General features: G+C 38.0%; 1 protein-coding gene across 4 annotated transcripts in view; it reads right to left on the bottom strand.

Annotated features, from left to right (window-relative positions):
* PEX1 (peroxisomal biogenesis factor 1) overlaps positions 1-24,093 on the bottom strand; it is a 28,263-nt gene extending 4,170 nt beyond the window's left edge. Inside the window, exons 1-20 of one of the 4 annotated variants that reach the window (XM_087774908.1) lie at positions 23,778-24,093; positions 21,259-21,402; positions 19,615-19,698; positions 19,274-19,388; positions 18,376-19,148; positions 16,797-16,916; positions 14,549-14,672; positions 14,157-14,266; positions 12,718-12,818; positions 10,884-11,016; positions 10,037-10,133; positions 8,757-8,927; positions 7,169-7,323; positions 5,699-5,888; positions 5,331-5,497; positions 4,349-4,483; positions 3,693-3,757; positions 2,550-2,692; positions 2,369-2,472; positions 1,008-1,184 (exon numbers count right to left, since the gene is read on the bottom strand). In XM_087774908.1, the coding sequence (XP_087631034.1) occupies positions 1,008-1,184; positions 2,369-2,472; positions 2,550-2,692; positions 3,693-3,757; positions 4,349-4,483; positions 5,331-5,497; positions 5,699-5,888; positions 7,169-7,323; positions 8,757-8,927; positions 10,037-10,133; positions 10,884-11,016; positions 12,718-12,818; positions 14,157-14,266; positions 14,549-14,672; positions 16,797-16,916; positions 18,376-19,148; positions 19,274-19,388; positions 19,615-19,698; positions 21,259-21,402; positions 23,778-23,906 (3,237 nt within the window). In that variant the 5' untranslated portion in view covers positions 23,907-24,093. Of the gene's footprint in view, positions 1-1,007; positions 1,185-2,368; positions 2,473-2,549; positions 2,693-3,692; positions 3,758-4,348; positions 4,484-5,330; positions 5,501-5,698; positions 5,889-7,168; positions 7,324-8,756; positions 8,928-10,036; positions 10,134-10,883; positions 11,017-12,717; positions 12,819-14,156; positions 14,267-14,548; positions 14,673-16,796; positions 16,917-18,375; positions 19,149-19,273; positions 19,389-19,614; positions 19,699-21,258; positions 21,403-23,323; positions 23,458-23,777 lie in introns of those variants that run through there. The other 3 variants (XM_087774899.1, XM_087774926.1, XM_087774916.1) reach the window with 3 other exon arrangements.
* Between the last annotated feature and the right edge of the window lie 69 nt (positions 24,094-24,162).

The raw sequence follows: 24,162 nt of genomic DNA, 5'->3' as shown, positions 1-24,162 counted from the left end.
CATGTACTATTGAAGTTCTAATATTTTCTTCCTGCACCTCAGTGGATTGTCTTGTGCACCCCCTGGGGTGGGTGCACACGACTCCGAAGACCACTGCTTTAGACAATGGCCTCCTCTAATGATGGATAATCATCAGGTATCCTTACAACTACCTGCTTACTGATGCTGCAAGTGAAGGGACTGTTAGGGAAGATATGCTGGAGATCTCTCCCAATACTAAGAGTTGCATCCTCAGAGCCCCATCCCTTGGTAACAGCGGGGACAAAAAGAACCCAAGAGGTCTCCTTGCTTTTGCACCCCTGACCCAGTCCTTCCCTTTGACCTCCAAGTAGTGGAAGCCATGCCTGCCCCTTCCCAGCTAGAACCAGAAGACAGGCGTTAAAAATGTGAGATGAGGTGGCTGAATAGAGGCTAGAAGAACAGAGGACCTGTCAGTCACATAAGGGGTATAAACCAAGGGTGGGGTCCTGTACCTTGGAAGTGCAAGTATTAGCTGGTGCCTGGAAGATGAGCCAGAGCAGGCCACTTAGATATCACCACCCTCTCGCCACGTCTCTCCTGATCTCAGATCAAACTCAATCTGTTGGAACAACTCCACAAAACCTAGCAATTCCTTGCTTCCTCCATCATCCAAAATGTGCCACCTCAAAACTGAATTTGCTAGCTGCTCCTAAGAAACTCTGAGTGGGATCCCTCCTATTGATCTGTCAGTCATTCCTCAAACAATGATAAACAGATTTGGCTTACATAAATCTATTTAACATTAAACAGCTATCATAAAATGAAGAAAAACTTGTGTTTAAGAAGTATTTAAACTAATTTGTTACATTATTCTTGCATTTTTCTGCAAATATATTAAGATTTTAATCCTCTGTATACAAATATAGGAAAACTAAATCTTATTAAACATAATTTTGCTAAAAAAACATGGATAAAATTAACCCTTTTAAACATATCAACATCAAAATAAAAAGAGGATAGACTTCTTTTATATCAGTTTTATTTACCTGTGTTAAACCTGAACCTAAATTAGTATGGATTGCCTCTAACTGGGCATTGTACAACAAAGCTTTTAGGTCAGCCCCTGTGAACCGTTCTGTTTTTGCTGCCAAATCCTGAAAGTCCACATCATTTGCCAAGGACAGAGAATGACTGAGAGCTTTTAAGATTTCATAGCGTGAATTCTGTAAAAAGGGAGAAAAAAAATTGTCAGTAAAGCAACCTGTTATTTTCCGTGTCCTGATTGCTAGATAGTGCTTTGGCCCTGTCACAAGCAATTTCCTATCTGAGGGAGGAAGGACCTTTTTTACAGACGATATTACCCTAATAATAGTACATATAGGACATACTGTACAGTAGTTGATCTTTAAAATATCGGCATACACTTTTTTACATTTTCTTGAAGAGTCTAATAGAAATTGTACCAAATGCTGTATACAGAGAAATATCTTTCTCTAAATATCCAGTTAGTATCTGGGATTTTTATATATGAAATATATAAAAATATGAAGGTGAATCCTGCTACTCATATGTCCTTTTCCAAAGAGAAGTATGACAAAAGTGAAAAACTTCTGTTTACCTGAATGATCGTATTCTAAATCAGAAGTTTTTTTTAAAAAAAAAAGCAAAAAACAACGGAAAAGAGAATATATCTGTGTTCTTAAGGGACAGGATCATCTTCTTCATGTGTGTTTCAGAATGAAATTATGTGGTATTTGTTAAATGTGCCAACTAATCTGAAAATGAACAGCACTATTTTTTTTTTATAAAATGAGGAATCAAAGACACACATTGTACAGCCTGAAAGGCCTGATCCAAACACCACTAAAAATCAACGGGAATCATTCCTTTCCTAACTAGTGACACATCTGCCTTCAAAAGAGCTTGAATATTCCAAATTAAATGTAGGTGAAGGAGAGTGGGATCAACTGGATTCAGAATAAAACTGCTCTGAAAACTTCAGATAATTCATGAGTTGGGTTGGGAATGGCTATGGTTCATCACTTCAAGCAAATGGCAGATCCACTGGACTCATAGTTCAGAGAAAGATGCGGAACATGACAAACACTACCCTGTATCCACTTTCTTTCTGCAGACTAGTTTCCTTTTTTTTAAAAATCAGCTGTATCCACAGCAATGTGATTTGATCCTGAAGACTGTGGTAAATAGCCTTGTCTTTCCCCAGTTTTATGCAAACACATTGACACTAAAATCAGTGAATGTATACTGTTGTATAACTGGAGCTGGGCAATCAAGTCTGCTTTGTTCAGGTTTGAAATGCCAGCAGATACAAAGAAAAGGAGAATAAAGCCCATTACTTTGATTTTTTTTCCCCTTGCTTCTCATATAAAATGTTTTGTTTCCTCACCTGATCAGGAGGTGGACAGTACAGGCACTTATCCAGTCGGCCTGGCCTTAACAAAGCAGGGTCAATCAAATCTGGGCGACTAGTAGCAGCTAGCACATAAACCCCTTAGGAAAGTGCAGAAAAATATCATTAACATCTGCTAAACTTTTGCATAAAAAGGAGTACACGGATGAATTATTACCTTGTAAGCCTTCCACACCATCTAACTGAGTCAACAGTTGGTTAACCACTCGGTCTGTAACTCCTGTGTTGTCATGACCTCGGCGAGGAGCAATAGAATCAAACTCATCAAAAAAAACGATACAAGGCTTAGCTGCCTGAGCTCTAAAAGGAAAAAAAAGGCAATGTTTACATTCTGTTTAAGTTTGGGTCACGGGCAAAACTGCTTAGAAATATTAAAGGTAATCGCTTTTTGCATCAGTGAACAGTTATCTTAGCAAGAGAACAAAAAAGTTTGTTTTCTGAAGAAATTAAGAGGTTCTGAAGAATTGAACTGCAATGGAATCACTGCTCATTTTTATGACATACCTTGCACTCAATAATTTCTGAAGTACTCAACTGCCCTGTTAATATACATGAAAGCTCTAAAATCCAATCACTGCAGATGAGGTCTTGGCTTACATACATCTAACACAAAGACTGCCTACACTGTAAACTACACGAGAAGCAAAGGCTATGTAGGATATGTTTACATTAGTGAGCATTGAGGGTGAGTAAGGGCAGATTTGTAAAAACAAAACAACTGGCACCGAGGACCTCAATACCAAGTCTAGTATGATCCTGTGTACTGAGTGTTCATTACTAGTTGGAGCACACTTGACCGTCTCCTGGAATCATCTGAAAGGAATTCAGAATGTGTTTTCTGAGACAGTTCTGTGATGTGAACCAATGTGCTGTAAATGGAGAGAACTGGGAGTTCAGCTTCAAACGTGCGCTCCTGATCTGAGCCGAAATGCTCAGTTTTTCAATAATGACGGTCAAGTTGAACTTGCCAAGATCTGAACATCTGGTTTGGCACAACTAATTATTTCAGATGCTTTTGTGATCTGGTGCCGTGTCTCTCCTAGGACAACCAAATTATTTCTTGGAGCTTCAACCAATAAAATTCATTGATAACATCACAAATAACGATTTGTTTAAATCTTTTTTTTCTTTTTTTTTTTTTTTAAGCAGAATTGAATCTGTCAACTATGGATTTTCAGAAAACTCTAAAAGATTTTACTCCATTAGCACTGACAAACGTTAACCTTCATAAACCAAAGGACATTGGCTGGGACAGGATTGGTGGCTTAAAAGATGTGAAGCAAATACAAACAAAGCCAACCTGTTAAAGATATCTCGAACTGCTTGCTCACTTGCTCCAATGTATTTGCTGAGCAGCTCTGGTCCCTAAAAAAACCCAAACATCAGGAAAGACCATTCATGATATATTTCTTAGTTTCACCGTGTAATTCAGCATCAGCACAGATTTCATATACTAGAGTGAATTTTCTTGTAACCAAGAGAGTGGCATCTCTGAACAGAAGAGCTGAGGGGTCTAGATAAGCCAAAAGAATGTTTTAAGCATTCGAACTTATTTTAAAGTAATAATTTCCATTTTTCTACTATAACAGAACATGTGTTACAGTATCACAAGGCAATGGCTTACACTGTAATTTGAAAATATGTTTAAAAATGCACTGTTCAACTTCATTGTCCAGTGGAACCAAAATCCAGGATTTTTTTATAAAAAATGGGAAACTAAGAACATCTAATTAAATTTTATAATTCTGCCTAATGAATAATCAAACAAAAAATCTCAGTAATAAAATTGTGAAGTTCCAGAAGTCAGATGGTGGGATATCCAGAAACATACCAAATTTTAAATGTGAGTTTCTTACTTTGGTATTTTGCCCTTACAAGCACATACTCACAGGTATTATGTTAAGCTATTTCATTCAGTTAATAAAATGAATCAAGTAATCTTCAAAATCTTGCTACCTTGATACTGATGAAATTCATTCCACTCTCTCGAGCAACTACTCCTGCTAACAGTGTTTTTCCTGTTCCAGGTGCTCCATACAGCAAGACTCCAGATCTCTGTCGTATGGGCAGGTTTGCAAATAATTCCGGATACTGGAAAAGAGTTTCAACAAGACATATTCTAAAATATGCAATTATTCTGCAGTGTACTGTAGCATCACTGACTAGCATCGATTTTTGTCTAAAGAGAATGTGTCTAATTTCTTTTATCCATGTTATTCTCACAAGACCTCATCTAGACTGCTGTTAGTTTACTTGGGGCTGAAGTGGGTTCCTAGGCTTCATAGGTACTTAAAATACAACCAAGTGGCATTTTCTACCAAGAGGAAACAGGACAGAATAGGGATGTACTAGAGCTTCATAATGTACATATTGGTACTTCTAAATTCCTATTTTAATCACCGACTGATATGATTAAATTATACAAGTATACAGGAAAAGGTTCTGCCCATTATACAGAAAACTGTTCAGTCATTTCTCTGAAGACTGAAATGGATGGCTCATCTCAATGTTGGAAGATTTAAGCAAGGCAGAAAGGCCAAAGTAAAACAAATGAGAACTGATGGATCCAAAAGAGAGTACTCCTCTAATAAAAGCACTGCAGAAGACAGCTGGAAATGGTATCTTTACAGAGCCTAACCACAAACCCTGCAACAGAGAGTGTAGCAAAGATGATGTTAGCAATACTGCAATATTCTAGAGCAACACTTCATCTGTAGAAAAGCACAAACCACTGCCTTTTTGTATTTGGAAGAGGGAAGGGGAAGGAGAAAGAGTTTTCCAGTATCTCAAGACAGTTGTAGTTTCCCAGTCTTCAAAAGTAGCTTAAAATCATACCTGTCGTCTTTCTGTCAAATACCGTGTCACACCTTAAAAATCATTCTTCCCCTACTAACATTACGTACAAAATTCAGGTAACTAATTTAAAAGAACTGGGTACCTTTGCAGGTAACATGATGGTATCCATGAGTATTTGCTTCACATCTTTTAAGCCACCAATCCTGTCCCAGCCAATGTCCTTTGGTTTATGAAGGTTAACATTTGTCAGAGCTAATGGAGTAAAATCTTTTAGAGCTTTCTGAAAATCCATAGTTGACAGATTCAATTCTCCTTAAAAAAAAGAAGAAAAAATCCTGAATAAAAAAAAAAAGAACACACAGCCTACCAGTAAGAGATTCCTCACAATATGTAACAATTAAATACATTTTAAACATAAAACATAAAAACTGGCTTTTTATTTCTGTATTACACCACAGGTTCTGGATAACAGAAGTAAGACTGTGAAATAAGATTCTGTTCTCAACATACCACCATTTTGAAATGCATTCTGGTTGGAAACACAGGCATGAATGGCACGATCAACGAGCATAGTAAAATCTCGAGCAACAAAACCTTCCGTTTCCTTTGCAATACATTGGAGGTCAAGATCAGAGAACGTCTTTATATCAGAATTCAGTTTCTTTTTTATTATGGAATACAGCATTTCACATCTTTGCTTCTGAAAAACAGAATTGTGCAGCAAGTGTATATTAAGTTTACTATTTATATGGATTTCAGAAATTAAAAAAGTAAATACATACAAGTTACTAAAATTTCCTTAAATATTTACATGTCACCGAACCTTCAAATAACAAAATCTGAGCAGGTATGAGTATAAACAAAAGTTAGTTCTTCAGGTGAATTTCAATAAATTCATGTTTTACAACTTTAAATGTTTACTTTGCCACAGCTATCTTAAATTCAACAATAACAATGAAAGAACCCTCCACCCACCTAGATTCTGTTTTACACCCATTTTTTCTGTTTCACAGGAAAAGGAACATCTTTCATTTTGCTGATATGAGCAGAATATATTTGAGATGAAATTTATTTCCTCAGATAAAAATACATCAGATAATTTGGTATCTTTTGAGATCCTGACTTTTCCAGTGATGTCTCATCCTTATTCATATATTAGTATTAAAAATGATAAAGGCAGACTTGTAGGAAGTGGGAAGAAGCTACATTTTATCTAATGCAGAATCCCCTCCTCAGTGGCCTTTAATTGCCAGCCTGTGACAGAAGACAAGCAGGTTGGAACAACTCATGTTAAATACAAATGAGTTGCCATGCCTGTGTCATGCCATTAAGGCGTGCACAGGTACAAAGTGCTGCTTTCTCCTACAGTTAAGTTATACTGTTTATTCTTCCCTGTATCCTTTTTAATTTTCAAAATGGACTATATTCAAAAGTAGAGGGTTGCAATTAATATAGAAAACTGAACTGAAACCTTCCCATAAAATGAATATTTAGTTTTAATAACATTTTTAAAATACACGTTCTAGGGACATACTTATTCCTCTGAGAAGTGAAAAAACACACTTAGGTTTAATCTCATTTATCTAACTGTAGTGACTTACATGTTTTTTCAAAGCTGCTCCTCTAGAATCCCCTTACAGGTAACAAGGAGACATGCATATCTCACCTATGTTAGACAACTGGACTTGTTTTATGTTGAACTGAAATGCCCTCTGAATACACGCTTCTCTCACCACTGAAGATAAGGAGAGTGGGGCCAACTGGAGTTTTCACTGGATTACTTTTATTTTTTTAAAATTTTACAATGACAGATGTAAGTTCTGAGGTATTTAAGTATCATGAAAGAACTTCTAAGACTTCCAGATTTTTTTCTCATCTTCAGGTGTAGCCTACTGTTTTTGCAGCTGTTCCAGTACTGTATTTGAGGCTGCAGGGAAGGCAAACAACATTTTAACCAAATGAATAAATACCTGAATTTACCTGATCTGGAGGTCGGATACATTTGAAGCACTGAAATATGTGAGTTCCTTGAGCTGAAACCAGGGAAGGATGTAGGGAATGTTCAGACTGACTTGTGGCAATTAATGCAATCAAACTCCCCATGGAAATAACTTCTTTTATCAGGTCTTTCAAAACTAAAGACATAAAGACATTGCTCCATGAATTGCAAAATAACAAAAGATTCTGCGTTTCATAATAGACATTTCTACTGTACTGGAGAGCAGCATCAGGGCACACAAAATGTAACATCTTATATATTTGTTTTATTCCCATGCTTACAGGCTTTTCTTTAAATTAAAAAAATAAAAGATATATAGTTATTTTTTTTCTAGGACAGTACATTCCATTAATAAAATGTCATCAGAAGTGCTCTTTAAAAGCTAAATTTGTAACATCACTGACGATGTTTACCACAAGATATTAAATGTGATTTTTTTTTTTGTGCGCTACAATCCCCGTTTTAGAAATATTCCCTCCATGCAAACAAAAAAGAGAAAGCTGTAAGAATAAAAATAGATGCTAAGCCTAGAAAATGAGCATTCAAGGAAAAAATAATACATGAAAGTCAAAGAAATTATGGATGCAAGGTAGATCTTCAAGGAATAATCTTTAAAACTCTAAACCTCTGTTGTATGCATTATACCTGTAAATAAAGCAATAAGAAACACAAACAATTCTGCAAGTAACTTAAGTGCACATTTTAAAAAAAAGACATTATGGTAAGATTTTTTGAACTTCAAAAGTAATTTAATAAAAAATTATGCTAACTCCCTCCCTCAAACTGAGCTAAGAAATGGAATGTATTTTTTGCTATGGCTTGAATTTTACATGAACAGAGTTGAATACAGCTAAAAAAATAAAGATATGAATTTTGATAATTTAATTTTATTTTGCAACTTACCACTGCCTAGATTTTAGGGAATAAAAAGGAACCGTATACAGGGTTTCAAACTACAACTGATAATCTTATTTTTAAAATCTGTGGATTGTTACATTGTAAAATAAAACAGAAGTTCTACAAAGTCTACCAAGCAGGACGATAAAGAAGTTAGTATCCAGCTAAAAGAAGTTGGTTCTAAACATCAATAAATATCAAATTTATATATCTGTAATTATAAATAATAATTATGGAAAACAGGATCAATTTTAATGATATGTCAATTATAATATTGATCTTATCAATAATTATCAGTTAAGGATTCATCTGTAATTTGTAAGCAATTACAACATATTTGAGTGCATGAACAATATAAAAAGGAACTGAGAAGCCTCTATCACTGGCAGCGGTACTGACAACAGGCATTGTCATCAGCAGCGGTGGTGTACGTACCGTTGGCAATGACTACTCCAAGCTCCACAGTGGACTATTTTGATTCAGCTAGTGGTCCACAAATGGTCTACAAATGGTCTACATACCATAATTTGTGAATCCCTGCTATGGAATACCACATGGTCCAGAGGCAATAATGATACAGACAGAGTTGTCCAGGTAGGACAGTGCAATTCAGGTGCAAGAAGTTCTAAGCTGCATTATATTTTTATCCAGACACAGGTAGCGCAGTATTACCATAAGCAAGTCTATTGCTTTGAATGGTTTCAGGGCTGTTCTCATGCTCTGGTGTAGAAGGTACTCCAACAATGTGATCAAGATCATCCATCAAAAGAATAGATGGTTGTCTCCATGCTGCCTCTAAAAAAGCTTCTTCCACATTTTTCCTTATGTTTACTAATCTTTTTCCTAAAACAGAAATTCAATTTTAGTGACAAAACATATCAGGAAAAAAATCATCAGACTGACCACATCTTGCTCACGTAATACTACAATGTTTTGATTCTACTACAACGTTTTTGATACTCCTATAAATCCAGGTACTAAGATTGAACCAGAGTCAACAGTCAGTAAAGAAAAGAGTCCACATCTTCTATCAAAAAAGTACTAGAAGGATCCACCTGTCCTAAAATGAGGCTAATCATCTTTCACTAACGTGTAGGTTTCATTAACCTACAGGTCTAATTTCTAGACAGTTAAAAACAGAGCAGTATCAGCAGCACTCTAAATTAGCTACAGAGTCCTGCAACTGAACGATTTTCAGAGCGAAGGACCTAGCTCTTTATCAGTCTTTCCCTTTTTCTCTGGAGCCAGGAGCTTAGTAGGGACTTAAGCAAAAAGAGTATAGCCATGCAATAGAAGGGCTCTGTAAGAAAACAGTTGAGTATTCTCTGCCTCTGTAACACCAAGACTATTTGGGAAAGCCAGTGAGTGAAAGAGTAAACAAAGGCTTTTTTGTCCTCTTCCATCTTTGGTGCAAAATACTTATTTTGAACTCACAAAACCTAAGAATTCATCTCATCATCATCATCTATAATAATGAATGTTAGATGACTATTGCCAACATACACTAGGTTAGTAAATATGCCATCGTAAATCAGGTTTCAGCTGGTTGTTCGATCCTTCTTTGGTGCCTGTGTCATCCTTTCACTGAGTAATACAGGTATCCTTTAACACTGATCATTTGTTAATGTAACATTTGTTCCAGCTAGCACAGCTGAAAAAAACACACAGTTCAACTTGCAACTTCTTCCTATTTTGTAACAATTAGAAATAAGCATGGCAAGCATGGTTTGAATTTGGTGGTGGTATGTGGGACAGAAACTGATAAGAGCGTGAAATAAGCTTACTGCAGCTGTATTTTCATCAGACTATTAAAGATGCTTATTGCGGGGCATCAGATATCCTTGCAAAAGCAGTAATAATACTAGAAAAATTATTCAGGCTAAATATAATAACTTCATAATTGTGCTTCCTCATCATACGAAAAACATTTGAGATTAAAAAAATTATCATACCTCTTAAAGCTTTACAATCAATTACTTCTACATGAGCATCCAGTCTATCAAACGCTTCTTTGCAGATGGCCTTTGCTAATGTTGACTTTCCACTTCCCTACAAAAAATAAATGTGAGTTAATGTAAATTAACAGAACTATTTCCTTCTGTTTCTGTGGAGTTTTTGTCACAGTAGACACCAGTTAGCAAGCTGGGAAAGCTGTACGCACACTGATTTTACTCCTCGCTAAAAGTATATACGTATTCTGTCTTTATATCACTTGGTAGAGACCAAAGCCCTGGAGTGAAACAAGTATAAACAAAGTCAGAGTGGATACATCCACTACAGATAGCATTCAGATTCCACTGAGTTCCATGTTAAGACATCTGTTAGTTTCAGTGGAATACGGTATTAAATGGATCACCATAAGAGGCAACAGGAAAATAAAGAGTATCAACTCCACTGCCATTTTACGTTACAACACAGGAGAATATACTATATTCTTGTTTTCATTCAAACATTTCAGAGACAAGAAGTATTTATTATACTATAAAGACGAAGTAGATTAATCCCCTAAGGGAACAAATTGAAATTGCACTGGTAACAATCTTTAAAACTTACATTATATATATTATATATATAAATGAAATATGAATATATATTGACGAAGTGTGCATATAATGTGGATACATATATATAATATGATGTTTTACGAAATTAACTCTGTTCAGTTAACTGCTCTTTTTTCAGCTTGTTCTTTAATTCTTTGGAATTCGCATGGTATCAAAGAAAACTAACGAAAACAGTTCTGTAACCACAGAAAACAATCTGGGAGGGTTTGCAAGTAGAGAGTAGTGAAGTGTGTACCTTTCCTCCTGTGAGAAGCACCCCTCCACTTCGCAGTCCCACAGCAATAGCAGCCAGCTTTTGAGATAAAGGACGCCCCAGAAGACTGTGGCTTATGTGTTCAAAGGAAGATGTTCCTAATTTGTCCACTCCTCTGCAGAGCAAATAAAAGATTAAATGGCCTAGGGTAGCATCAGTACACACGATGTAAATAGTAATAGCTTGCAGTAGGGTGAAGTTTCAATGCTGACACATTTCAACGTACTTCACCTTTTCAAGAAAAAGCTAAAGACAGTTCTATTTGAAGAGACAGCACCTTTATTTTGCAGTAGTGACACAGGGGACACAGACAGACATTGCAGAACACTCCCACAATGGAAGGGTTATCTCCCTATTCTACACCACCCTAGCATGAGTTAGGTCTCAGAAGATAAGAGCTAACCATATTTTGGGGCTTCATCTATTTGAGTGTCTGATTAACAGCCTACTAAGGAATGTAACAAATTGGTAAAACGTGGAGCATGCCCAGGTCAGAAAACTTCTCAGCCTTTTCAGAAAAGCAGCACATAGTGCATTTGAAGGCATCCTTATCCTTCACCGGTCCTAAATCTCTGTGACTTTTGACACAACAGTCCTCCTTTCAGGTCCATGAACAACAAGGCTAACAGTTCTGTATTTCAACTTTAAACAAAAAGTGTTGTTCCAGGAGAAATGGAATGGACAAATGAATCCTGGTTTCTAATACTCCTACCCTTGGAACAGGTTTCCTAGAGAGGTGATCGATGCCCCAAGCCCATCAGTGTTTAAGAGGCATTTGTACAATGCCCTTAATAACATGCTTTAACTTTTGGTCAGCCCTGAAGTGGTCAGGCAGTTGGACTAGATGATCGGTGTAGGTCCCTTCCAACTGACATAGTCTAGTCTACTCGACTCGACTCTACTCCTACCACATCCCATCCCTACCACACTACCCCTAGATCAGTTCCTATTCCCTCTTCAACATAATATCCTCAGTTGCTTATCACAATGCTGATAGCGTACTACCACAATACTTCGAGTCTCTCGTGTTCCCTCTGCCCCATCCCTACCTCAAGTTTGCTACACAGTACCACTGCCTTCCCTTATACTAATGACCACAGCTTAACATACCACTTAGTTATTGGCTGGGAAAGAGCCAGCTTGTCTTGTGGCTAGTTCCAGACTATCCCACTGCCACTAGCCACCTAGCAGGTTAATCAAGTAGCTGTTGAGCTTACATTGCACTTTTGACCAGTGGAGACACGATTCTGAATTTCTCTCCTCAGATGACCATTCTGACAAAACTATGAAGTAAATTTCTTTGAGAACCATACTATTAAATTTAGTTAAACAAGTAAACAGGTTTAAGTTATTGTGGGAAGAGGACTGACAGACAGAGTGCAACATATCATAAGTTGTGCTTCATTTGGAAACCCCAGCTAAAAACACCCTCCAACAACGCCAGTATCCCTTACTGCTACAGAGAGGTCTGTTTCATACCACTTAGAAGCACAGCAAGAGTCACTGAACTATCAGTATTTCTTCTGAAACTTACCCAGTTCTGAGACCTCCCATCCTACTGTCAGACACGGTGAACTTTTCAGTACACGAGTACCTTTAGTCATATGAAGGTTTCTACTCACTTCAGTAAGACTATTCAGAGAACAAAATTAACCATCTACATACACTAGGATAAGGCCTGAACCTGACACAAGATGCAGAGTTTTTTTTAGATCTGGCTTAGTTTAAAAAAAAAATCTGCATTTCCACCAATATTCTTTTTTTTTAATTCTCATTCCCATTTCCTCCCATATTTTCTACTGTGAAAATGTCTCACCCTAAATCGTTTAGTTTGTGGTAAGGAAGGTTCCTGTCTGTATCACACATAGGTGGCTGGCTGTCACCATCAGCTTTTGTAGTTAGAGGATGTAAAAGAACCTACAACAAAGGAAAGAGTTAGTACTTTACATTAAATATAAGTACAAAAGAAGGGTATACAAGTGACTAGCCATTTTTAGAATTGTGTAAAGAAAATGTTGCACATATGCTTTGCTGAAGCTTATTGCGGTTGAACGAAAGATGCATTGGTAAAATGGCATCAATACAACTATTTTCAAAATACAAGCCATTGTTTATAATGATGTAACAACCTGTGATTAGATGTTAGGCCAAGTGCTGTTTATACCAGACTATGCAGCCCATCATCTCTTTCCCTACCTGTAACTAATTGTTTCTTCTCCTGTGCCTTCCCCTGTTGTGCTGGCACGAGCATTTGTGAGGCAAGACAGTGAATCAGATCAGGAGTCTGATCTGGGTGAAAAGCAACCTGACAAGACACCTGGCTTTTTTCACCCGCGTGAATTTTTCCGTCTAGGTCACCAGGGAGCTAGTATGGAAAGCTGGGCAGGCAAACAGGGCTAACAGAGCGGTTCACAGATAAGAACAGGCTGGTAGGAGATGCTCACACTGCTATTAAGAAATGCATTTCGCCCTTTCATCTTAGTACCAGTCACTAGCACAATTTGTAGAAGTCTTCTTGTACTTCTCTACTGCCAATAGAAATAAAGCTCATTTTACTTTTTTTTTGAACAGGAATTCTACATTTTGCAGAAAAAAATCTATTCTAAGCAGCCAAAACAGGACACCTTAATTCTCTGCTAATATTTAACTGTATCAGTTTAAAAATGAAAAAATGTTATCCCACTCCTATAACCATAAACCTGGAGTCACAGGCATGGGTTCAACCACAATTATTAATGGAAACAGTAATCCTAATATTAAATACAAATATTTATTCTCCCAAGAAAGGAAGGACTGACGAAACAGAAGCACAGAAGCTATATAAACAGGAAGGCAGTGTGAGCCTGGCAGGTCTGAATGGGGAGTATGTCTCATCTTTGACAGAACAAGCTACTGTTCCTGCCAGATACACTGTGAAGTGATTTTACAGTGATTTAGGTATTAAGGGAAAGAACAACTAAGCATAAGGATAGTATGTTCAACCTTGGACAGTACTGACTTTCCTCTGCTCTAATTGATTTTTCTAAGAATTTAATACAGACCATGAAATTCAGTAATTAGTGTGGCATGTCTGGAATCTCACCAATGCTGAGGCTATAAAATAACATAAAGAACGCAGATATTTAATTTAATGAACAGACTGACATTATTTATTTAAAAAGGGAAATCAAAATTCATTATATATAAAATGTAATATATTTTTAACCAAATAAAACAATTTAAATTACTTGATACCTGATACTATGTGATATTTACTTGTATATTAGTCTTTTGCAGCAAACTGGGACTCAGCATAAAAATATTCTCAGACTTATTTTCTTCAGTGTGTGTAGGATGCACTACACTAAGGAAAAACTCCTCCATTCCTGCAAAAACCCAAGGAACAACTATTAAAATTCCAAATAAATTCCGTTTTTATTCCTCACAAGATGAAACAGATTAGTGTATTTTGAATTACTACAACATAATCCAAAAAGAAAGAATAAAAAAGATTCATCATTATTAAAGCATAATTCATGCTTACAGTTTCAGTGTAAAGAGAGATCTGTTACGTTAAATGGTGTATACAGAGATTAAATGGCATATTGCCTAAGTAAATTCCGTAATGGACAGTTAAGAGGTACAGCATAGGACAGAATATTCCTGACCTTCTTTAACAGACAGATGTATAGAGTCTGTGCTTGTCATTATCCACGGGAGATCGTCAGTAGAAGAATCCTGCAGCCAAGAACTGAAAGCAGATTTAACATCATCTTCATGTATATCTTTATGCTAATCAGGAAAAAAGAAAGAGGGAAATCAAACAAAAAAAGGTGTTAGTAAGTAGAAGTGTTTTCTTCCTATGCATGAGACATCTGTTTCTCTTATGGTAGCAGAGACATAGAAGAAGATATCACAGTTTTATTTACATAGAAAATAACGTTTCGCCAACAAACACCACTTCTATCAACTGCTCTATGGAAAGCACCTGTCTAGCCCTTGCTACGGCAACAGTTGAACTTTCCACCACCTCTAAAGATTTTGCCTTTGGGACACTGATGTGAGGGCAAGGAAAAGCTTTTATTTTTCTTTTACTTATCTGTATTGCCAGATCCAAGAGCACTACTCAGCTCCTGGGTTTGAAAGAGCACCTAAGATATGCACCAATATTGACCTGTGACTTATTTTGGGTGCTCATTGCACCCCTCTCTTCCCTCTATACTCTGCTTTCTATACAAAGAAGCCTGGGCTTATCTAGATCAGGGGCACCACCAACAAACTCCAACAGGCAGGCAAACAACTTATCCCAGATCACCTAGATAAATGGAATAGGAAAAGAAATTGAGTCTAGATCACATATATCTTGGCTGAGTTCCTATCACAGAAGCATAATTCCTGTCTAAAAAAGAAGGAATCAACCGAGATCATGGAAGCAGTGTTCAGAAAGGAAAACGAAAGTTACTGTCATATTTCTTTCTGTGTGTGTCCGGTTTGTTCCAAGAACTAAAAAAAACTTCAACTGAATTAGAAAGAAAGCAAGAAATCTGTATTTAAAACATATAAAAGCACACATAACTACTTTATATGATTTTAGCAAATTACTGACAGAATACTCTTTGAACTCCAATATAAAAGAAAATAATAATGCAGTTCAATCATTCATTCCTCTGTAGGTAAGAAACCAAAATAGAATATTGGGGATAAAGAACAAACCAGGCAAAAGCCCTGCTGTGATGGGAAGTGCTGTATTTAAAGTTTTGAGGGGCCGCTAACGTGGGAAATAATCAGTCCAGTGTCGTGCAGAAACAAGCATATGGCACATTATGAAGAAACGCATCACTCCAGAGCTACGTCTGACAGGCTGTGAGAACTGGTACAAAGTATGTTCTTACTGTCAAAGATGCTCACTCAGAAGACTGGATATGTCTCACTTACAGGAAAACAGAGGGATTCAATGATATAACTCTAGAAAACTACATCTTTAGCATGAGGGGAAAAAAATATCAGCATTAAAAGGAAGTAAAAACCTGAACAGCACATAAAAAATTATAATAATTTTACTGCAATTGTCTTTCTTAGGAAACCCACTGGGGACTGCAATGTTTGAAAAGTATAAGCATGTCTTCTCCCAGAAGACTTAGAATGGATATTTCCTCTTTAACTCTAGGATTATTTTTCATTTTTGTTTTTATAGGACTAAATGTATACACTTAAAATTTGCTAGGTTGGAACCGGTATTAACGTTCTGCAGGTGAGGGTCTGATGCAAAATTATCGATTATTGTTGCTATTTTGATAGCGATGGTTTATGTTTGAGACCTAATTAAACAGAAAATGCATCTTTTCCCTACCAACGCACTTTCTCCTTCATGATGTCAACATCCTTTTTAATAAGAAAGACATCAGAAATTTTCACAATTTGAGAATAATGGAAGACCCTATGATTTAAAAGGTTCTATACAGAATTCCTCCAATAGCTTCAGGAAACTAGGAGTTAAAATTCAAAAGTTCTGTTTCCTCCACCCTCTGTGACCTCTGCCAGTTCCTTTAAATAGGCTATTGTTACAGATAACATGCCAAACTATTTGAAATATTTACCAAGTGCAAAACAAAATTCAATGGCTTGATGTTTACAGTATCATTGATCAAAATACAAAATACTATTATGAGATCAGCCTTGTTTAAGTGGATCGTAGCATCTTCTTTATTTAAATGACTTATATAGTAAAAAGAAAAAGCAAGGAATTATTCAAAAAAGAAATGCCTTTGGAATGATGTCATACGTGATAGACAACTTCCAAACTATCATCTAACAAATGAAAACAATTAAACAGTGAAAAAACCCCAACCTTGACCAGAGCAACATTATCAGTTTTCCAATATACGAACAAATATGTGACCAAGAATATCAACTCACTAAGTTCTGTTTGGGTTGCAGTCTAAGAGATACAGGAATTGTAGGAATAGATTCAATTGACTTAATTCGAACTGTTGAATGTATTTCGATACGTAGTTTTTTTCTCATATCATCTGGAATCTGAAATATTTAAAATAAAAGCAAAGAAAAAGGAAATATCAGAAAGCAAACCAGTTATAACATTGCATATATAGTTCAACATCAGTTTCTTCATCAGTAATAGAACCTCTACATTTGATCATCAATCTGTTTATTGGTTGTAATCTGCAAGAGAATTAAGAAGGAAACCATAAAATGGGTGGTGATATCTAAACCTTGTTCTCTCACGCACGCTTCCAATTGCCTTTTATCCTACTCGTGAAAGTGCTCGCTATAGCTGACCATCTACTAACTTTAAATAAAAACCAAAAGGTTGAAAAAGAAGAATTAGGAGGAATTCTCAGAACGTTGTAAGAATGCTTTTAGTATAGCAGAAAAACAACAACTCTACTTTCATTTGCTGATCAAAATTAATTTCACCTGGGCAGGTAAAAATAAATAGGCCACTGTACAGATCAGAACTAAGAACATGTGCAGCACAGAGAGAGAAAATCCAGTTTCCCTAAATTGTACTAGTCAATTTTTCCTTTTAAAAAAGAAACTACTTTTCAAATATTCTGTGTTATTTTAAACGCATATCCAAATTGAAAAAAATCCCATAAATGTTTATTAAGTCTGAAAGACTTTATGGTTGCTGGCATTTGAAAAATTGTTATGTCTCTCAAAAGATTTAGTGGTGAAGACCACTGCAGGCTCTTGCTCTCATTCTCAACAGAAAAATAAGTGAATGGTGAGAAGTATAGTAAGTCAAAATAGTCAAATGGTGATTTGGAGTACATTGTATCTATTTTTGTTGATCCCACATGTGCTTCCAGGAAAGAAGAACATAAGCAGGCTGTAGTTCTATCAGAACAAGCTGAAATGTCAGTGTCTGCACACACTTGTGGCACCTTGCAAAATCGTATATAAAAACTAAAATAGTTTAAATTATATAAAAACTAGTTATTTGATATTATATTTCTAAGATTCATTTTAAAGAGTATATAAAAGCACTTGCAAACACCATGCAGCACTAGGATATGTGATCCCATTACTTTACAGTTTGATGACACCTAGAGTCCAAAGCACATTTTAAAGTGGTAGCTGATGAAAAGAATCTCATTATGCAGTACTGAATGTATGTAAGTAGATACTTTCACATTCTCATCAATACAGTGGCTACCAACAGATTTTGAAGAAAGCATGCATTCCCTCCAGAAACACTGAAGAATTTTTCCCATTTGGTGCAAAAACGCTAAGGGTGCAGAAACCCTGATTACACCATACATCCTGGAGGATGATGGTAAGTAACGTAGTCCAGAATGAGATGGCTTAGCAAAGCACAGCTCTAGTAAATATTATTTGATTCTAGTGTACTCGACTTGGGAGCTTAACTCAAAGTCTATATTCCAAAACTGCATGCTAATTAGCCAGTTCCACAATTATCCAGTAGAAAATATTATCCAATAAAAAGTCCAAAAGAGAGTGTGCTCAAACTGACCCAAACTCTTCCAACATGTAGGGCTTCCCCACTGTGGCCATACTCTATGACACTCTTTAGGTCTTCAAATCCGTTCCAAACGATTTGAACAACAGATCCCTCACTGGACGCTTGACTGCTATTAGAATTAGAATGATTTTTGTCTTGCGTACTAGTCAAATGCTTTTGCTTTTCAAATGGCAGATTTTGCTTTGCTTCTTGATGACGCTGTCTTGGGGAAAGCAGCTCATTAATTTTCCCATAAGATACTACAGGATTTGGATCCAAATCAATAAATTCTAAATTCCACGGAAAAACATGAATTGCATTGCATTTCAGAAATGCATGAGTGGCGGATGCATTCTGTACGCTGGGAGGCTGGGACTGACATACTCTAAAAATGGAATCCATGTGAATTAAGTTCAGCAGCTTGTCTTTGAAGGTGCTCATTTCATCTTTATCACACAAAGTCTTTTGTTTCTGCTCGGATGTATGAGAGAAAATGCTCCCTATGAAATTCCATATATTTGGGAGAACATTTGAGCCAAACGTCACGTTTGCATCAGCCTTACTCTGTTCAAGGACTCCTGGCTTTAAGTAAGGTTGTTTGGCAAAAGGATCCTTTACTGTTTCTTCCTGCTCCATGTTATTTTTCACAAAACTTTTGAGCAAGATGTCACTTTCTGTGGAAGGTGTGCTGGTGATATTTTCCTCACGTTCACGTGTTTTGGGAAGTATCAGAAGCTCCGTGCACGGCTCCAATCTCCCATAGGGAGCGGCTGGCATAAGTGTACCTGAGTAAGAACAAAGCAGGTCAATCCAGGTCAATCAAAGCAGGTCAATCAATCCAACAAAGCCGTCATCCACTCTTGCAAAACAGCTTATTCAAGGTGCCACAAAAGCCTTCGCTGTTGCTCACCGATTTTGATGTAAACATGAGTGTGCTGTTCAACCCATACAGGAAAGATGGCTTTTGGAAATACTATTCGAATCTGGTCAAGAAGGTGTTTTTCAAGAGAGGAAGCATGCAGTTCCTGGGAAAATGTGATATCATTAGAAATTAAATACTGCATACATTTTTAACATTTGTTTGAAGATAAAAACTCTACATCTCTTTCCAATACACCATTTGAAATATAAAACACAATTAAACCCCACCACATTTTGTATTTCCTTAGGGGCTGAGAAGAATGGGGCATCGTGCAAAAAACTCTGTCATCTGTAAGAAAAGGACATGAACAGGGGAAAAGGTTTTATTACCAGAATTTCCCAATCATCTGTTGAGAGTGGTTCCACTTCTACTTGCTGACAGGAGGAGACGTGGGAACAGGGTTCAAGAAATACCTGGCAAAAGTAACACCATTTCAAAATATTTAACTTCTTATTTTTAAGCACAGAAAAGCTCCATCTTTAATTCAACTAGAAAACTGACATCTCCTTCATGATACGTTTTCACTACTTTGAGCATACATCTTCTTAATGACACTAGGGAACTCATAAGCAGAAGCTGGATGTTCAACATACTGGAAACGGATTGCATTGGGCGTGCATGGGGGCTTCAATACACTGTAAACGGAAGGGAATGTGAAATGAGGGAAAAGTACAATACAAGAGCAAAATCAGCTCCTTTATGAATGGTTTCACAGGAAGCAGCCCCACTTCCACAGAACAGTTTTAAGGTCCTATCTGTCAGGAGGAATGATAAAAGCTATTGTGGCTTAGGCTTTTCAGAAAGCATTAAACATATATTTCAGAAGTTAATTTTTACCAAAGGTTCCATTTCACAGAAAGTAACAATTTTCAAACAATATCTTGTCATACATTTGAAAATAAACTTCAATACATTTCTCTTGAGGTAAAACTAGTTACCTGTCTTCTGAGAGAGATTCATTGCAGGTCAGCTTTTATAAAAGTAACAGCTGATTTTAAATACCTCTAGGTCTTCAGTTTGAAGCAAAAGTTGAGAGGAATATCTTTTCCCCAACACGGCAAACAGAAGAGCGTATTATTATGAAACACAGCAAACATGCAATTCCTGAATCCAAAACAATGGCAAAACTACCTAATTATTCATTTATTGATTTGGTTGTACAGGTGATTATTTCCAGGCAACAGTGGGGTGAGGTTTTCTTAGGTTTCCTTTGTCAATTGTTTTTTCTGTTGAAGGCTATTAATTGCTAGAACAAAAAAGGGTAGTTACCTTGCCACTGAACTAGTAAATTGTAAAGTCCTGCAAATAGATACATCATTTCTAGAGAGAATATGCTAAAAAAGAAAAGAAGGTAAGATAATACGCTGCTTTGAGCCACATTCTTTGAGTCTTCTGTTACACTGAATAAAATTATTTCATCTATTCAACTTCTGTTCAACGCAAGAATCATTTACAAGAAGTTCAACACCGCCTCCAAGAGTAAGAGGCCAATTTAAATGCACGTTCAAGGAGAGAGGACACATGTGGACATATGGTGAAGAGGGGAAAAAAAAGGGATGAAAATTTAAACCTCAAATAAGTCAAACAAGAAGAAATATGCAGTAAGTCAATAATTACTTTAAAATGACAGAAACTCCAGGCAAAATATTCTCATAAGGTAATTCCCAAATTGTTTAATTGCTTAAAAGTGTATATTCCTAAAATTAATGGCACTGCAGATAGTGGCTCCAGCCCTGCAAAGACCTACCCGCAAGCATATCCTAACATTATTTAGGCAATTGTTAATAACGTAATGAGCAAATCTTTTCATGTTTGAGACGTTTCACAATGGTTAACTTTCCTTATGAGCAGATATGTGAAGTAACTGTCTAAATACATAAGAAGTTCATAGCTAACTTGTAAATTATTACCTTTTCAAGTATCTTGCAATATACTCTTTATTAAAATAAGAAAAAAAAGATTGCATTTCAAACCTGTTCTCCATCTGTAATGCCAAGTTTCTCTGCTAACTGTCTGTTAATCTCTGCAATATTTTCACCTTGGTGACCTCGATGCCTGATTTCCATCCAGCTCAAAAATATAGGCTGATGACCACAGGATACTTTCACAGCTTGGCCCTATGAGTTTCAAAGAAATAAAATATATTAACATCAAACAAGCTAAATAACATGACTATTAGTCAACCTAAACTTGACTATTAGGCAACTTAAACTGTATTTGATTAGAGAGATCAAAGGAATTAAAAATATTTTCTGGATTTTACATGCCGCATTTTAGTTAACATTCCTTAACAATAACTTGCAGTGTTTACAACAACGTAAAGGGTGTTTCTATTAGCTATGACAGATTTTTTTTTTTTTTTTTAATTCTAGCAGACCGGCCAACTTCTTAATAACCAAGACCTTCCTTAGAATTCTCCACGTAACCTATCTGCACAACTTGCAACAGGGAAGTGCATGTTGGTTCCAATTTTTAAACAGCTTTTAATTTTTATGGACTATTTTTAAGTAAGGAAAAGAATTCCTCTTCCCTTCTGTATTACAGTCTATCAAACAAGTATCTTACAGAACCGTATAACTATGCATTTCTGTTTCCCAAATGAGGAAAAAACATAAGCATACGCTTAAACTTCACATGCATTTTAACATTTGCATGGACTCCAAGAGTGCTTTCACAAGCTGGGGAATGTGTAAACTAAGTCACAAGTCACACAAACTCATCAGACCAAAATGATTTTATCAATCTGTTTCAGAATCACTCAGCTATTCTGATTCCAAACTGAAGAATTTTAATATGTTCAGTCAGTTTCCATATAAAGAGACTATATCCAACACTGTATCACTCAAATGACATTTTCTGTATTTTTTTTTTTTCCAAAATGACTATTTTTATGAAAATCAAGCGACCAAGACAATGTACACTGTGGATAAACCACAGATTTACTTGCTAACACAGTCGTGTTTTCTGTTTTCTTCTCAACTGTATCCTGATAATTTCTAATATTATTTGACTTTTTGGTAAACTCTGAAAACATTTTCTGAGAATACCTACAATGGTTCCAAGATCCTGTTACCCAATGTAATATTTAATTTACAGCTCTTCCCTGTATTCACACAGATAAAGCCTCTCCCGAGTGTCTTAATCATCACACAGTGCTGAGTTTCATAGATCATTTTATCACCCACTTATCTAATGCCTTCTGCAACTGGATTTAGCTTTTGATTCCATTTAAGTTTTTATATGATTTACTCAGTGTAATCTATTAACGTAATTATTTATCCCCTTTTTAACATTTTTATTCAAGAGCTTGCATTTAATATGCTATTTCTATCAAGATTTTGGAGACCATATATTTTCATTTTGTGGATCACATTAAGGAAAAGCGGGAACCCACCATAACCAACTATGTACAGAATGACGCTAAAAGACTTCAAAGCAGCTACACTCCTTTTTCCTCTCTCTTGCCAGCAAATTGGGAAAACATGCAGAAACCATAGCAGAAATGAAGCTAACATTGATACCGGATTTCTTCCAACCCCACCGACCTCCTTTTACTACCCCAGAGAGAAAAAGAGCAGGTTTTTGCAGGCCTAGATGAGTTTGCTGTTGTGAAGCGTCCTTGTCCACCTCGGGAAGGCGGCAGGCCGCCGACGCCGGGCGAGGCCAGCCTGGCCCACGGCGGCTTCGCCAGGGCTGCGGCCGCCATCCCCGCTCCCGAGCTTCGCTCCCCTCTCCGCCTCTCCACCCGCTCCTTCTCGCCGTTCTTCACCCCGTCTCTTCCGCCCGCAGATCCTCGATTCCGGCGTGCGCCGCACGAGGGACGCGGGCAGGCTTCGCTCTCGTTCTCACGTGTGAAACGTTATTTAAAATCTAAGGGGGGCTTCCTGCAGCTGAGCCACGTCCCTAACAGGACTCTGCACGACAGGAGTCCCCTTTATACAGGAATAGGCAGCGAAAGATTTACGTGCACCAAGAACCGTGATTCTGCTTGGATTTACCATCTCGCCATCACGATTCTACTTGGATTTACCATCTCACCTCCTCCCTTGAAGGTTAATTTACAGATTATTCGGCTAACGCTGGTGAGTTGCTGTGCGAACTGGTATGAAACACACCCTCCTGCGAGAGGCGCGGGGCGGCGACCCCCAGCCCTTCCCGCGGCTGCCGCAGACGCCCGGGCCGCGGAGCGGGGCCCTGCCCGGCCGCCCGCGGGCAGGGGGCGGGGCTCCCCGTTGCCATGGCCACGGAGCAGCTGCGTCTCCTGGGGGGGGTGTCCCCCCCAACTGCGGGGGGAGGCTCCCGCGCTCCGTCACCATAGCGACGCGGCGGCTGGCGGGGGGGGGGGGGGGGTGACGCCGGGAGGGAGGGAGGAGGGCTCTTCGCGTCCCCATAGCAACGGGATGCCGGGGGTGGGGGGGGGGCGGCGCTCTCCCATCATCCTCTCTGGGCGCGGCGTCCCTCCGCCCAGGCCCCGCGCGGCGCCCCCCGGTACCTGCTGCAGGCGGAGGTGAGAGGCCAGCAGGGGAGGCAAGTGCAGGAAGCAGTCCCGGGTCCCGCTCAGGACGACCGTCACCGCGGCGGCTCCAGCTCCCCCTCCGCCGGGATTGCCGCTGCCCCACATGCCGGCGGCCGGGCCGGGCCCCGCAGCCCGGCGCCACTGCGCGCCCGCTCCGCCCTGGCAGGGAGCTGCCCCCTCGGAGGCGGGCGAGCGGGCCAGGCCTTCCCGAAGGTCCCCCTGCCACCCCCGAGACAGTGGTATGACCCACTGCCGGCCAATGCGGGCGCCGCATATGCCCGTTCCCTGCCTCTGATTGGCTTCTCTATCGAGGGCTTCGGCTCTTTCGGTCTGGCTGATGAGACCGTCGATTTCCGTCTCA

Source organism: Nipponia nippon, unplaced genomic scaffold, assembly GCF_047370975.1.
Source record: "Nipponia nippon isolate SJK-2023a ecotype South Korea unplaced genomic scaffold, ASM4737097v1 scaffold_1, whole genome shotgun sequence".
NCBI lineage: Eukaryota > Metazoa > Chordata > Aves > Pelecaniformes > Threskiornithidae > Nipponia > Nipponia nippon.
This window is presented reverse-complemented; position numbering and strand designations above follow the sequence as displayed.